Here is a 16631-nt window from a genome sequence, read left to right on the forward strand (position 1 = left end):
ATCATCAAAGATGGCTTATGGGAGCCATATTTTAAAAATCAGTTGCTATAGTTACAGAGTAATTTTTACTTATGCAAATTTAGCAATTTTTTCTTGGGGAGGAAGATGAAGGCTGCAGCACATGTATGCTTTCAATCACAATTTGTCAAATATGACACCATGGGTATAAATCTCCTCTATGATCTCATTAAGAAATGGAGGCCTTTATGCAACAGAGCTATTATGGTTCCCAGGGGTTGGGAATTGATATTTCACAGACTGCTATTGTTTCTGCTATCCTGGTTTTTTGGCTCTAACATAGATAGAATTATAAGTAAGTCTTTAGGTGAGAAGAACAATGGTTTCCCCCCTCTCATCTTCCTGTTTCCGGAGTTTTTGCACCAGTGAAACATTTTCCCGTGAAGATGCATGAAGTTGTTGCTTAGCAATTAAAACCTTTGAAATTTTTTTTGAGCTTCAATTTTTTAAAGAATTTTAAAACCTTGTAAAATTTGGGTATAGTTAATATTCAAGGTATCACACCGGTAATTGTTTTCACTATATAACACTATAGAGGGGAAAAAATTCTTAAAAATCAGTTTGTATTTTTCATGACAAAATATTCGGAGGAAATGTTATTTGTTACCTATCTCATCAGCTCACACCATAAAAAGGGCAAGCGATACTGCATTTTCTCAAAATATCTAGCTCCAAACAGGTCTACCCTCAAAACCACGTGTTTTCCATTTGTATGTAAACAGACTGCACACTCCCCAGGAAGCTGCTGCATGAGCCCTGAAAGAAGTAGTCCCTGTGAAAAAAAATCATCACCTAACAAAATACATGAAATATCCTACTCAGTGGTACAAAAAATTTTAAAACTGAGTAAAGGAAAATGTAAAAATGCAGTCAAGGAAAAAAATAATTCTGAAGTATATATGGAACTACAATTGACTAAGTTCATTTTGATTGGCCGATTACCGGTGTGATACCTATATCAGGCTAAGATCTCAAGACTCTCAGGTTTGTGAGTTCTGGAAACAGTTGTAGGAATATTAGAATTTGTATGGTTTCCATTAGGAGTGTTTTTAATTAAAACCTTCGCAACTGCTAGGTAGTCTTACTATATATATAATTTATTTCGCCATTAGTTCCGAGGGAGTGTGAAACAGTGACAAATTAAAGGAAGCGCTTCCTGATTTATCGGCTTTTTTACTTCCTCTTTTGTTCAGGGGAGAGATCTGAATGTAACTTCAAGTTTATAGATAAACGGCAGTATAAATAAAATTAGAGGCTTGCGAAGTTAAGAAGAATATTAAGTACAAATTTTGTATTACATCATCCGTTATTGTTCTTTCAGTAAGATTATCCATCTCCATAATTGGTAATGAGCTAAACATGTTCGGCTTAATTTCGTGTGTAGAAGGATCTGTAATTATTTGTGACACAGTGCCTTGCTTGTTTTGATAATTTTCTGATGCAGTCTGATACAGGCTTTGAGCATCGCAGAAAACTTCGATTCTTGACGATTTTTGACAGGTTGCACCGAGTGTGCTGGCACTTCTAAGGATTAGCTAGCAGGTAAACACTGGTGTCAGACAGACAACCAGACATTTCTCGGGCAATTAATAATTTCATATTTCAATTAAATGTGCGTTATGATAAATGATCCTTATGGAGGCTATTCTCTGAAGAGTCTTCTGGCAAGACATGCAGCAAGTGTTGATAGATATTGTAAATATTTAGGTTAGTTTTCACAAGATGGACAGACATAGAGGTTCAAGTGCCATATTGATGTCATCAATTTACCTATTATCGGAAGGAATTTGGTGCATTTTTAAACCAATTTTGAAATCTTTGGAAAGAAGGTGGTTCCATGTTCATAGATTTCCCAGATTGTGTGTAATTGAATTGATTTGGTTTCAAATTTTTTTAAATTGATGTTCATGCTGAATTAGTAATGTCAACAGCCCACGCTAAAAGTTTTAGGACTACTCGGCATGCTGAAAGGTTTTAAATATGTTTCAGATTTAATTGCCAAACAGTAAGTGAGCTAAAAATTGAAGAACTTGAGAAAGTTTTGACACATTGGGCTGGAATCCAAAGAGTGGATTTACTCTGGGTGTAGCCAGATTTAGCTCAGAAACAACAAAAAGCCTATGGAGTTTTTGAGATGGAGTAATTAACAGCTACTGCGTGGAGGCTGTTCACGATGCCACAATGTGACCTGCTCCTTATAGTTACAATATACAACCCCTAGAATTTTTTCTCGAAAAACTCGCAAATACAAATGGATATAACGGCCTCATATATTGAAACCCTGTGTTGTTACGATAAATTTTGTCAAAAGTGCAGATTTATGATAGGAGATTCGACAAGTTTCTGTCAGCTTGACGTGGTCCAGAGTAGGAATTGAGGGACTCGTCAAATTAGATAATGGTCTTATTCTCTTGTTTCTATTGAACTATTTTGACATGTGTTTTATATATAATTCTTTTTATTTTGCAGGCACGACCTACATAAGATATATCCGAATCGATTTGTTCAGAGGGATGAGCAGCGGTTCAAAATCTTCAACACTTTGTATGATCTCCCAAGTATGTACTCACGTCATTGCCAGCAAGCACACAGTTAACTTGTAGAATTGAGACTCAAACCCTAGTCCCATGACCTAGCATGTGTGCAATTTTTACCTCGCACCTATTGCAACTCTGACAATGACATGTTGCTTTGATTTAATACCGGTAATCAATAAATCACACACCTGTTAACCAGGTAACCTCTAAAGTAGGAAAACCCCAATATTACGTCACTCAGTCTATGATATCCAAGGATTTGGTACATATCTATTTCTGTTGTTTCCAACTTGAGGTATCTACTCATAAAACCGCCAAAAATTTACCAATGAATCAGACCAAATGCTATTGAGGTCTGTAGTTCTCAGATTTTCTCTATGATTTGAAAAAGTGTAGCAGTTTGATAGGGTATTATATTAAACCAGGGCCCACTGGATCTATTTATGAAACTGCCAAAATAATAACAATTTACTATCAATTTAAATCGGACCATTGCTTTTGAGGTCTGAAGTTCTCCGATTTCCTCTAGAACTTGAAATAGTGTGGTTTTTTATAAGACATTTGGTGTATCTCTGTCCCTAATTAGACTTCTTACTGGTCAGTGTTGTCAGATCCTCCATGTTCAACATGTATGTAGCTATTCAGTGCCAAGCAGAGAAATTGATGTCTGCTAAAGTAGCCATTCTGAAGCTCATACCCCCTCTCTCTTTCTCTCCAGCTCAGACATCCAGCACTTGTCTTGGCACCTACAGGGCTTAACTGGGCTTGTTTTTTCTGGCCTGCTATTGTTCTCTCATCTTGATGACGACTGCCAAAGCCAGAGGAACCAAGAGTATCAAGTGTTAGCCTTCCTATACTCTCTTAATAACTGTTTAGATTGCTTTTTTTGCTTTGCCGTTCCATTTGTTTTGGATGTCGTTCCTGGTTCGTTACATTTGTAAATCCTTTGTTTAGTGTGAAGAAATCTAAACCCGATGATACAGACTCTGTCTATTTCCTTTGAAGTTTGAATAACAACGTGAATCTTCACTGACCAGAGACTATACAAAAAAGAAGAGACATGTGTATTTGATAGATTTGTCAATATATTTCCATTCAGTAATTTTTGCACTTTGGAATGGCATATTGCCATCATGCCATAATATTTTTAGAGTTAGTCGATATTTTTACATGCACAGAAATAATGGATTATCGAATGCATTCCTGGAGACAACTGACATTGTTTATTATTGTATTTACAATTTTCCAGATATAAAATAAAATATATATTTTATATTTCTGATTCAAAAAAGTCTGTAGTTGTTTTGTCCTATATTAAAATATATGGTAATTTCACTCGGAACTTTTCTGTTCCACAGTTTTTTTTTTTTGGCAGATAAAAAAATGTTGTTGAGCTTTAACTTTTTCTAACGTTTGATGGGGATATTTGAGTGGAGATTCAAGTTGTTGAAAATTCAATATCTGCAGTATGCCAGGTGTAGTTTTCTTTTTCTTTTTTTCATCCTTTATGACCTTTGAACTTTAGGTATTTCATCAAAATTATAAGGTCTCTCAATCAAGACCTTAAAAATGATGATGATCCGATCCTGTTTTTTCCTAACCGTAGATGTTATAGCATGAATAGAACCCTCAGTAATCAATGAACTAAATGCTTGAGCATTAAAACATGGGTCTTAATTTGTAACCCTCTACCGGTTTTTTTGGGGAAGGTCTTAATTTTTATCCTTTTTGGGAAGGATGTTAATATAAACAATCAATATCAGTGGAACCAGCTTAAGTCATCAGCATTATATGGTAATTAGATGTTCCTCTTGAAGGATTTCTCCAGTATTAATTGTGAACACTCAAGAAGAATAGTCAAGTTTTTCTTTGTTGTAGTTTTGGATAGTCTTTCAACTGTGGAAGAGAAAGGCTCTGTTTTAGTGTAAATAGATGTTAAAGTTAAAACATTCAAGTCTTTTCTTTAGCAAATGATAGTTTATGGCTGGAAAACTTAACAATTTTTTTTTAGGTAGATTTAAAGGATTTTTTCTTGCACACTTGTAACCTACCTATCCTTAGACAGACGGTTTTGTAAAAAAAAAATGGCTACCATAATTTTTCAGATCTTTTTTGTGCATATATAGAAGCCATTGTGTTTATTTCAAAGTAAAAACAAATTATTATAGTTTGACTTTCTTTGTAATTTTGATTTAATTCTGACAGTATAATCATGGACAAGATAAAAAGGTCCTGTAATATTTCATATCTACTTGACACTTCCCTCAAATTTAATCATGTGAAGAAACCAAACAAGATCATTCAAAGGATATCATATTTCTGTCTTTGATTTGATAAAACAAAGAATTCCCCACTCCCAAAATGTTAAGAGTATAGACATTTGTCTGGCTTCCCCCAATAAATCTGTCTTCTATATTGAGTAACCATCAGCAACCATGTTTTTTGTCCAGACCATTTTTCAACAGAATTAAACTGTGTGATTTTTCTCTGTATTCGCACAACAATCTTCTTTTAATCATTTGTGCTGAACTTATTAACACATCTGTTCTAAAGAGTTTGAACTGTATAATTGGTTAACAGCCTACACATAGAAAATTAAAAAGTGCAGGCAGCACTCTTAGAGGACTCAATAATGGAGATGGAAGGTTTGGTTTTGGTGGGACAGATTCTTTGCTTCCAGGTGTCATCTTGTACCTAATAAACTCAGGGGGTAGAGCACTGCAATTACTCATGTTTCCTCCATGTTAGCCCCCTGTAATGACCTAAAAAACCAAATCCTGCAGTTGCATCTTCATGTATTTTGCATTTTGCAGAGTGGGAAGCCAAGCATCTTTTACCAGTACAGTACTCATTGTTTTTGTTTTCTGAAAGTGATGCATAAACGATGTTTAGACTTAACTAATCTCCTCAGTGAAATTTTATTGACGAAAATGCAAGTCTTGGCAGTGGCATCTCGGAAGTCTGTAAAAGCTTTTGTTTTGAAAGGTAATTTGGTACAGTGTTAAAAAAAAATAAAGGGTGTTGGAAACTTTTAGACATTTGTAGTGTATGTGTCAAGACAGTCGTCAATATTCATTACAGCCTACAAAGTGACAGCTTTTGTAAGCAACTTTGTGAAATAATAATTTGCACAACTTGCACAGTAGTTGTCCATTACAATACAATTGCAATTCTTCTCACAAGTCAAGAAAATAAAGGAGTATTTTTTGTCAGAGTTTTAAAATTATTTATTTCAACTTGGGGGTTATTTGATTTTCTTCATTTACATTATGTATTTATTATATATATCTGTGTACAAGTTTCATTGACTATACCTTTCACAAAGGTTGCAAAGTACTGTGCAATAAACATGTACATATACTAGTACAACAGATAATTATCTTAAATGCCATTAGTATATGGTAGATTGGAATTTATTTTTATATATTGTACAATATTTTCATGTGGTTCTTGTCTTCTTTCATTCAATTTTGAAAGCACCAAAATTATGAATGAATTTCTTGGGAATTTTTTTTGAAAAGTTAAGCAGATGTTCTGGATAAGTTTTAGTTTTTACAAAAGTTGCCAAAAGTCAAGCCACAATATATCAAGGGGTAGAATGCCAAGGATGGGATCCATTTTTTTCACTTGTTCCTTTGAAAAAATTCCAGAAAATTTTATCCAGACAGGAAAGGGATTGTTAATGAAAAACCACCTTGATATAAACAGACTAGAACATCTACCCTAGCCGCCGGATATACATAATATCATCCCGTCTATGATGAAAAGATATACAGCCAGCACCAATGGATCATACAGGAAATTATATTTAACAGATTTTCTATCAGACCTTACATTTGCATTGAATCACTGGCACATTGGCAGATTCTTCTTTGCATTGTTCCCTCTTCCTCCCAGATGGCATCTGTTTTCATAATATATGTTTTTCTGACCTTTCCCTTTGAGATATATTTTAATTGGGGGTTCCTTGGAGGGGTGTGATTTTCTTGGAATCAAAAAATAATTGCAGCGAGTTTTTGCAGCTTGGTTTGGATAATACTTAATTAAAGGAGTAGATAATGGTACCATCACATATGTGGGTTAATCTGAGATTCCTCTGACTCTAAGCCCCGTTTTTATATTGTGACATGCGGGGGATGCTCTCCCCCGCACATCACAATATTAAAGCGGGTGAGAGGAATCTCGGATTAATATGTGAGTGTGACACAAGACTCAACAAGTAGTGTCATTCATGTCTGTGACACTTTCTGAAGATCAATCCAGAAAGCCAAGAAAATCTTATCTATATGATATCGTATATGTCTTTATTCACTTCCATGTCTCTTAGACATGCGAGTTTCACTAGTAGACCAGACTTTAAGTTCCATGATTGTGATAAGATTTAATATGGTGCATTTACCATCTGACAGTTGATAATGAACACCAGGAGCTGTATTAGATAAAACAAACCCCAAAATTGTTGATCAATTAGTAAGCTTAAACCCTCATTGTGTTCTGTTGATGAGGGTATTACTGCTTTCCTTATTTTACTTGAGAACATAATTCTGCTATTCCGCTGTCTTGCATCAGATTGTGAGATTATAACATCATATGCACCAAACTTTTGTGATAATTTTGTAATGTTTAGAATATTGTCAAAAAAATAATTGCAAGATTTGAAAAGTGTGCTTCTCACAATTTTACGCTGATGTTTATATAATTCTGTGTGTTTAAATAGGAATCTACAGTTATATCTCTTGTTGTCAAATTTCTTTCAGACTAAACGATGATCATGACAAATAAACTATGTCAATCACTTTTAACTGAAAACTTTTTTTGCAAGCATCTGTGTCTCAAATGATTGTTTTCCTAATTTTGTATGAAATTTTTATCATTTCTTTTCAGTTATCTATCTGCTAGCATGCCTGGTAGATTTCTTCTCCAACCACTCGGATTACACAAGGTAAAATATCTATTTGATATTCTTGTCATAGATAGATATCTTTATTGCACACATAGGAACTTTGATAAATTTCAGTCAATTTAGATGTCTGGGAGTTTTTAGCTATAAGATATATCACAGAAAATAAAGATGCTATGAAAAACTGGTGCTTAAATAACAGTTATATAACTAGCGTAAGCATGTTCTTTGTAAAAAATGATATCCGGATTACATGTGTTAAAGACTCTAAAAAATGGCTTTAACAAGACAAAAAAGACCCAAATAATCTGAATCTTAGATAATTTGAGGCATATTTATTAACTGAAAGCTTGATGCCTAAAAACACGGAAACTACATAAAATAACAAACTGCTGCAGCATCCTTGATATCGCCATCCTCCATTACTGATATCTAACTGGTGCAAAATGAATACTTGTACTGTACACAATGATATCTTTATTACGTGTTATTATTATGATAACATGTAGATTGATTAGGCTTTTCATAAGCAGTTTCCACACAGTTTCTATTTTAGTGTGTTTTCTGAACATCAAGAAGAGTCGTATGAAATCGTGGTCTATACCGGTATTTTTTTTTTCGACAGTCAAATCACACACTGTAAATATGGTGGGTACCTGTTATGAACATTTTCCGATTCTGAATGACGTACATGTACTTGATTCTTTGAATCTCATCACATTTACTGATATTAAAGATATACAGAGATTATGAATTATTAATATGATAATCAAAATAATAAACATCTTTACCATAACATAACATGCATTATTTCTCAGGTGCATTTGGTTGTGACCATGGGATAATTGCTGACTGATATAACTATTAATATTAATTTTGATATCACATGTCTTATTTAACATTTTGTTTCATAAGCAAAAATTGTTATATAAAGTTATGAAAGTGATTTATATCAACTTATACTCCCAAAATACTTATGCAGTTATATAAATCCCTTGCTTAAATGCAAAAAATACAGTCATACAAAGAAGATATTCTTGTAATTTGTAACAATCAAAAATCATCATATTCTTATAACATAAAGCGATGTTATTTTGAAAGAACCACCTAGTAACTAAATTGATCCTCATTTGTTCTTGGTACTCAATTTACCTTACGTATTCACCATGTTGGAGAACACTGATCAAAATTCTGTAGATTTTTTCATTAAATCCTTGTGAATTTCATCGGTATGAAGAAGCTTTATATTTTATTGAAGGGAGGATAAAGAACATGGAAGGTATGCTCCGAAATCAGCATGTATAACACCGAGCTGACCTTCAGCTCGCTAGTAACAAGGCCACGGGATTAAGCCAATTCAATTTCGGAGGCTATAAACTTAAATAAGATGTTTATCATTTAATTCCCTGTGTGTAATTGAAGCATGCCTAATGGGTTGAACCTGTGGCGTTTGAAGAAACAGTGAAAATGAGGAAGTCGGGTTTTGGCAATGTTTGATTTTTTTTCTCTCCTCCCTCCCACTATCGTTTTTTCAAGCATGCAATTTTGATCACACTTTATGGACTGAACTAAAAATTTATCATTTATCTTTTTTGAAACACGCCCAGGTAATCGCCAAACAGGTCAATTATTTCACGAATTTCAATTTTGTACTTTAAATGGAGGCTTTATGGGGCTCTGTCATTTTGAAAAACAAAAACATTCAAATCTCTGAAGATTATGGTGAAATTTTTGGAGTTTTTGAAGGTATGATAACATGATGCCCCCTTTATCCTTATTTAAAGTAGTTTTGTAGAGTTTCTTCTAGTAACTCACTGGCAAGAAAGGTATTTTCTTGATATATTTGTGTTTTTCTTAAAGCCCCTTTAATCCAAAAATTAAGGGAGGGGTGTGAAAAAAAAATGATCTAGCTAGACATTAAAAAAAGAATTGTTCCCCACTGGTCCTTAAAAATGAAGACTAAGAGTTGAAGTATATGCACACTGGTTGCATCAGTACCTTTTGCTATATATTTTTTAACAAGAAGGAGACAAATATTTATTATGTATATTTATACTTGCTGCTAAATGTTAGTCATATTGTAATCAAATAAATAAAGACCCACTTAGCTATCAATTTTTTTTCAAAGCTGCTTTAATAAAGAAGAGAAAAAAACTTGTGTTTGAATCTGAATTTAATAAAGAAGAGAAAAAAACTTGTGTTTGAATCTGAATTATCTTTTATTGGCGGGAAGCTGTAAAGTAATAGAGGAAATCTTCACTCACTCCTCCCTTTGTTGCGCTGTTTGCATTTCTTGAGACATGTTTGCATTCAGTGTATGACATCTAATAAAGCTCCATTCAAGTTGAACAAGTTCAAAAATATCAGAAAGTGTAATCGCAACACCTCTGGTCCTTTATTGCTGGCCAATGTTTGATAAACAGACAGGGTGTCTGTTTTCTCTTTAGACCTAATGGCAATTATTTTGATCTTCTCCAAACACATATGTGAGACTCGCCACTTCAGACCCTCTGCCTCCATTCCAATGATGCTGAATCCAGAGATTATGAATTTTATAACGTGTGGGGGGAGAGGGGAAGGGGGGGGGGGGGTGAATTAAAAGTCATACTCCGTCTCTGGTCAATTTACCAATTTATTTTTTGGTACGAGATTTATCCAAGTCAACGACCCTCGCAACTTGACAGCTTGGAAGGATTTTTAACTCGTTCAGTGATGAGTTTTATATATGAGATGCCAGTAGCTTTTTTTCTGCAATCTGTGCCTTCAATATCAATGGATTATGTTTGGGTTGTAGAAGGGTTACTTTATGATTAAAAAATCATAGCCCTGTGTCTTAGGAATCAGTCAAGCGGAACTGATTAAGGTTGATCATGCTCGTCTTCCTTTGATTTCTGAATTCTGGACCTTCTCTCTATAGTAACTTACTCAATGCTTGTAATTTAGGATTCAGACTGTTTTAGATGTTTTCATTTTGCCAAAATTGCAGATAAAAACAGCTGTGTTTGGAGCTGTGATCTTAATTAACTCACGGGGCATTCACAAGGTTAGGATTAAAATTTAATTAAAATGGGTAGACACAACAAGTCTTCAAGTTTTAAAGCTAATGAAGTTCATACAAAGGAAATCTTTTACCTGAATTAAAGCTGGCATGTTTTATGTTATTCTGATGTTAATGACATACCATATTTAAAAAAAATTAAAAAGCATGTCGTCCAGGTTTTAGTGCATTTTATGAATTTATGCTAAGCATTATGCAGTAATAAACATAATGAATTACTGGCAGCTATTTCTTTCCTGTGAAAAAAAAGGAAAGTTGAAATGAGAATAAGCAAAATGAAAGTAAATATAAAATGCTTTCCTAAAATACACCACCTGATTAGAATAACAATCTAGCTCTCCGCAAATCCAATTAAAACCGCCATACTCATGCAGTTTTTGAAAAACCACCCAGAAATTCACCTTGGTGAAAGAATCTTAGTAAGAGAGTTTTGATTTTCCTCTATGATACCATAACTACAGAGTGACATTTCTGAGCAAAGGATAAGATAATATATCCCATGGCGTTCACAATAAACCAAGATTGGTACAGTCCTGTTTGTATATATGATTAATAGAGAACACGGTAAGCTTAAAGTTAGCTAGCTGGCTGGTTTTATCAAAAATAGCGAGGAAACCAAATCTTTCACACGGCAGCACCTTTGGAGATATCAGACTTAGAGATACAGGCATGATAGAGCTACTTATTGTCGATAAAAAGGCTATCAGGGATGACACTTGTTTTTAGGATCACACCTAATCGGCCATGATGATGGATAGATTGGGGGGCTTTTACGAGAAAAAAAAAAGAATTGCAGTAGATTGGCAGTAAACTCGTGGTTCCATTCTTTACTTAATAAAAAGCAGTTATTCCAGGAATTTCTCTCTTTTTTATAATTCGAGTATATTGTTCATTCCTGTGTAAACTGAAATATAAGAATCTGATACTTTAAGCATGATAACACTTCTTGAAGTGAATTTTTATACATTGTTTTATAACCATATAATTGCTCTTAGATTGTTGAGTAAATTTTTAAACATGTTGTAAATCATAGATTTTTAGTGCATTTTAAGTGAGAAAAGACTACTTGATCATGAGTCCAAAGTGTTGTTATTATTATATGACTTTGACATCAAGGTATGATGGCCATTGACTTGGAAGATAACAGAATGACACTAGTAAACACACAGAGAGCTAGGACCTATTGTCTTTTGAGAAATGGAAAGGCAAAGCCTACATGTAGCTAGGCTATATATTGCCTGTCCACTTCTCAAAAGAGAATAGGCTGTCACATTCATTCTAACTTTCAGCATGTAAATCCTTTGCACGTCTACTAAATGTCTTTTTTGACATTCTAAAATACTTTTTCACAGAAACAAATGAAATCTGGGACTAAATATGATAAATGATGGGCACATAGCAAACCAAGGTCATATTTAATCAAATGACATTCAAAAAAAGATTATTTTTGGTGAAATGTGCTTGATCCATGTATTATAGTACATTACATGTAGTTGATATTATTTTTACATAAATTTCAAATTATGTAACTTCTAAGTAAGTTCTTGATTTTCAGAGTATTCAATGAAATGTCAAGGTCAGTGGAGAGAGAAAGAGACTTGAGAATCTACTACACACTATAATTATAACAGCTTTTGGCAGATTAATTAATGAGCTACAGTTGGCTTGGATTGCCCACTGACGGAACAATCATTTTCTGACGTACATTATATTTGTGTCCTTGCAGTGCTGTGCCTCATGTTTAATGTTTATACTTTGCTACACAACCGAGAATCTTATGACACGTGTCAGCTTGTTTCAGATCCACCAGTTTTTATAAATTGTGTATACAGACAGTCTACCTTTACTATTCAACTTCACTAGTAAATGTCGCTCAAAAGTTTAATCCAAATAATTTGAAATTTTTGAAGAGCGTTGTGTACAATAACATAAGAAGAATGCCGTTATTCCGTTTTCAAAAAATGTCAATTACGGTAACTTTCAAACATGGCTGATTTATTTTTTTATGAAGGTTGAAATAGGAGTTTGATGGCCCTGAAAAAAGAATGATGACTAAATGATGTGATGGTTGAAAAATGTTGATTTGTTCTGCAAATTTTCCTCTTAACAAAAGCTTATGCTACAGTTCCTTTTCAATTAACTTTTTTTTAATCATGAAAGGACTTTCTTTATTATTGATAATTTATAATATTAAGGAGTCATGATTTTGATTAATTATGATAAAATTAATATTAATAAATGCTGTTTATTATGTATGTAATGGTAATCTTTACAGTAAATTACCAGGGTTTATTTTAACTGAATTATAATGTGTATACATTTAGTGGCATTAAATATAGGTAAATTTCACTCTCACAGGTGTATAAATGTATTAAACTTTAACTTATATCTAAATGTGATATTTTTTTGGACAGCATGGACAATGGGGTGAGGAGTGGCGATATAACCATGACCTGGCATTCCATTTATCAAGACCTCATGTCTGCCGTCAGCGTGGTTCATGACAAAAACGTAAGTCTGAACAGGCAAAAGATAGATAACTCTTGAGCAAATTGTCTCTTTGTTTACTGGGAAAGAGAAAAAACTAAACCATGTACAGCATCGTTTCATTCAATAGAAGTTTTACTGAGTTTAAACAATTTGATCCTATGATTTTTATAGGGACCATTAAAAGGAGAGACAATGAAAAATTTGGAGAAGTATGTCATTAAAGATGAAAGATTGCCAATTCTCCTAGACAGGTAAAACAATTTAATACTCGACAGATTATCTGTAGAGTTAATGATGAGTGCATTCATTCACAATTGTAAATCTTGTTGTCTACATGTATGTGTCCATCAAAGACAAATACATGTATAAATTTTAATTTAATATTAATGCCATGCAACTGTATCTCTACTTCTAGAAAGTAATAATAACAAATGGCTACAATATCTTGATCAAATTGAAGATAATGGATTCTATTTATTCATGTGTGAAATTCTTCTAATTTATTTCGAAACAAAAAGGATACATGCATGTGTTTCAGCATATTTTAAAGCTTTGTTTTTTCAAAATTTCAGAATGAGAGCACATGGTTCTAAAGTCTTCCTTGCAACAAACAGCGGATATCAATATAGTAATGTAAGCAAATCTCTCGGCATACCATGACAAGACAATACAATTTACATTGTCATTAAATACATGTATCTTATAATGAGCACTCATGTGTTCAAGTACTGTTAACCAACTTATAATTTGCGTGCAAGAAATATTTATGAGGTTTGCAAGAGCCTTGTCATCGCAAATACCGTATATCAGATTTTTTCCGCGTCATGTTTTTTCCGCGAATCAGAGCCTAGAACGGTATATAAAATTTACGCGAATCAAATTTTCACTATTTCAAAGTCACATTGTAAATATAATTCACGGTTGTTTAAACCTGTGAGGAAAGAGGGGAAAAGTTTCTAAATTGTCTCTCTTTGTAATGAAAAATTCGGATAATGAATCCATTTGCACGTTTTCCTTAATGTGAAATAATTACCGATAATTAAATAGATCATCTACTGTTACATATACCAGTAACTCAGGTATAATTAGACATCGGTTTACGCAAGGAAAGCGACCGTTTTAATTAGCTTGTCAATGGATTATTAAATAAACAACGAGGCTTAAACATCTATTATCTGGTGCTTGTCCTCCGATCCCGCAATTTCTACCTCTAACTAAATCAACTGAACAAGTTCACCGTTCTTTTACTTACCTGTTTACTTTATCAGGAAAGAGAGAACTCTTTTACAAAAACAAAACTTTGTATCAAATTTACGCTGATTTATTTTCCATGAATCGGAAATCGTCGCGAATAAAGCAGAAATTGGATACACGCGGAAGAAACCTGATATACGGTATTTCTCGCTGCCAACTAGTCCTTGCTGAACATTTGTATATATACTGTGGAATCATTAAAATTTGTGGGGGCCAATTTTCGTGGATTGCTTAAATTTTACAGGTTCGTGGGGGCGTAATTTCATGTATTTTCGTATACATACAAGAGGAATATGACTTTATAGCTCTAATTTATTAATTCGTGGGGGATGTTAATTCGTGGATGAGAGGTACCCACGAATTCCACGAAAATTGAGCCACCAGGAAATCGAATGATTCCACAGTAATAAGTAACAAAACAGGTGTGGATAAGGCAAGATTAAGAAAAATAATCTATGCAAACCAGTTTATATCTGGTAAATTGTGAAATAAAGTCGTCACGAATAAAAGTTGGTTTACAGTATTTAAATCACATTAATTTTGTTTTGGTCTCCAAGTACTGGTAAATGTGTACTTTAAACATATGCTAAGGTGTCTTTTTTGTTTGCAGAAAGTGATGTCCTACATGCTGAATGATGATAAGGTATTTATTTTTAATTTTCGTGCAGCCAATTGTTAGAATATAGCATTCAACTTCAAATTAGGCACAACAAAATGTTTCCGACAGGAAAAGCATGAGAATAAGCTTTCAAGAATCTTCACTTTATTTTTATGCCTTTCTTTCCTGTGTGTTTTAGCGTGACTGGACTTCCTATTTTGATTACATTGTTGTGGATGCCAAAAAGCCCTTGTTCTTTGAAGAAGGAACAATCCTACGCCAAGTTGACAAAGTTTGTACCTAAATTTATGAGACTTTCATGTTATGATCAAGGTTTTTAACTAACCTACTAGGAAAACTTTCTATCAAAAATAACATGTATAATGACATTATCACTGTTTTGCAGGAAACTGGTGCCTTAAAACTAGGAGCTCACACAGGCCCAATTCAATCTGGACAGATATATTCTGGAGGTAACTAGCTGATAAATGATTATATGAGATATTCCTACGAAAGGTAATATCTTGAAGTACAATCATCCTGTGACAAGGGAGACAACTCTCGCTGATGTAAATAACTGGTTCCTTTAATATGTTTTAAGCCATAGAGGGTGATTTCTTTAAAAATTTTACACTGTAAGGTATATGCCAAAAATTGTGTGCGTTTGAATTGTGATTTAAATACTGTATATCTGGTAATTTTTTAGATGATCTAATTTTCTATTTTTTCATGATCTCTTTAAATTGCAAAATAGTACGCAGAAATTATATCATGTATTATTTTTAAAGAAACTTTTAAATTCGTAAAAATTACTGATGCAAATTAAAAATGCTACACATTTTTCCCATTTTCACAAATTTTGTGACACGTGTAAAATAACAGATATATTAGGTACTGGTATCGTTAGAGAATTTTGATTTGTCATAAGATATCAATTAAATCAAACGACTTCAATTACAGGTTCCATTAGTGTGTTTCATGAGCTGATGAAGATTTACGACCAGGAAGTGTTGTATGTTGGTGACCACATTTTTGGGGACATCTTAAAGACTAAAAAGGTGCGGGGTTGGCGTACGTTCCTGGTGGTGCCAGAACTGGCGCAAGAACTCTTTGTGTGGACCAAGAAAAAGACTTTGTTTGAGAGACTGGAGGATTTAGACATGCAGATTGGTGAAATGTACAGGTCAGTGGTAAAGAATGATTTTGTGTAGGGTGTCACATATATTCACTGTGTGGAGGTTATATATGGAAACATGTGTCAGAGTGCACATGTGTACAGAAAGTAAAGAATCTATTCAGGAATTGGAGTGATCCTATGGAAAGTTTACTAGTACCTGGGTACTCTTAACATAGAAAACCACATATATACAGGTACCTGGTATTTATGTTGTTCAGATACTTCATTAATTGATCTTCAAATGGTTTTAAACCATGAAGTTTTTTTACAGACACCTTGACAGTGAAAGTGAAACTAAGCCAGACATTAGCAACATCAACCGACTAATCAAGGTAAATGTGTACAGTATAAAGAGTTGCAATCCATTCACAAAATGAAATTGTTACAAAGCTCTATTTGCATTTTGTTTCGAATACATGTCTGTATGATTAATTAGCTTAATTTTGTAATCTTGAAAGGAAACAACTCATGAGATGGACATGGCGTATGGAATTCTAGGAAGTGTCTTTAGAAGTGGTGAGAATTTGATGAAGAACAAAAAATTCCATTGTACAATTTTCAGTTGTTATGTACATGCAAGCACTTTAGTTTATACTGCT

The 16631-nt window shown here is 33.6% G+C and overlaps 1 protein-coding gene across 5 annotated transcripts in view; it reads left to right on the top strand.

The window, feature by feature from the left end:
- The window catches only part of LOC105325061 (cytosolic purine 5'-nucleotidase), a 45887-nt gene that overhangs the window by 26070 nt on the left and 3186 nt on the right, over positions 1-16631 (top strand). For 3 of the 5 annotated variants that reach the window (XM_066068833.1, XM_011424440.4, XM_066068834.1), the window contains exons 6-17: positions 2488-2576; positions 7440-7497; positions 8714-8734; positions 12928-13024; positions 13175-13254; positions 13576-13636; positions 14868-14900; positions 15055-15147; positions 15262-15328; positions 15816-16038; positions 16304-16364; positions 16491-16548. In XM_066068833.1, the coding sequence (XP_065924905.1) occupies positions 2488-2576; positions 7440-7497; positions 8714-8734; positions 12928-13024; positions 13175-13254; positions 13576-13636; positions 14868-14900; positions 15055-15147; positions 15262-15328; positions 15816-16038; positions 16304-16364; positions 16491-16548 (941 nt within the window). Of the gene's footprint in view, positions 1-2487; positions 2577-7439; positions 7498-8713; positions 8735-12068; positions 12090-12927; positions 13025-13174; positions 13255-13575; positions 13637-14867; positions 14901-15054; positions 15148-15261; positions 15329-15815; positions 16039-16303; positions 16365-16490; positions 16549-16631 lie in introns of all 5 variants that reach the window. The other 2 variants (XM_011424439.4, XM_011424441.4) reach the window with 2 other exon arrangements.

This window comes from Magallana gigas, chromosome 8, assembly GCF_963853765.1.
Source record: "Magallana gigas chromosome 8, xbMagGiga1.1, whole genome shotgun sequence".
Lineage (NCBI taxonomy): Eukaryota > Metazoa > Mollusca > Bivalvia > Ostreida > Ostreidae > Magallana > Magallana gigas.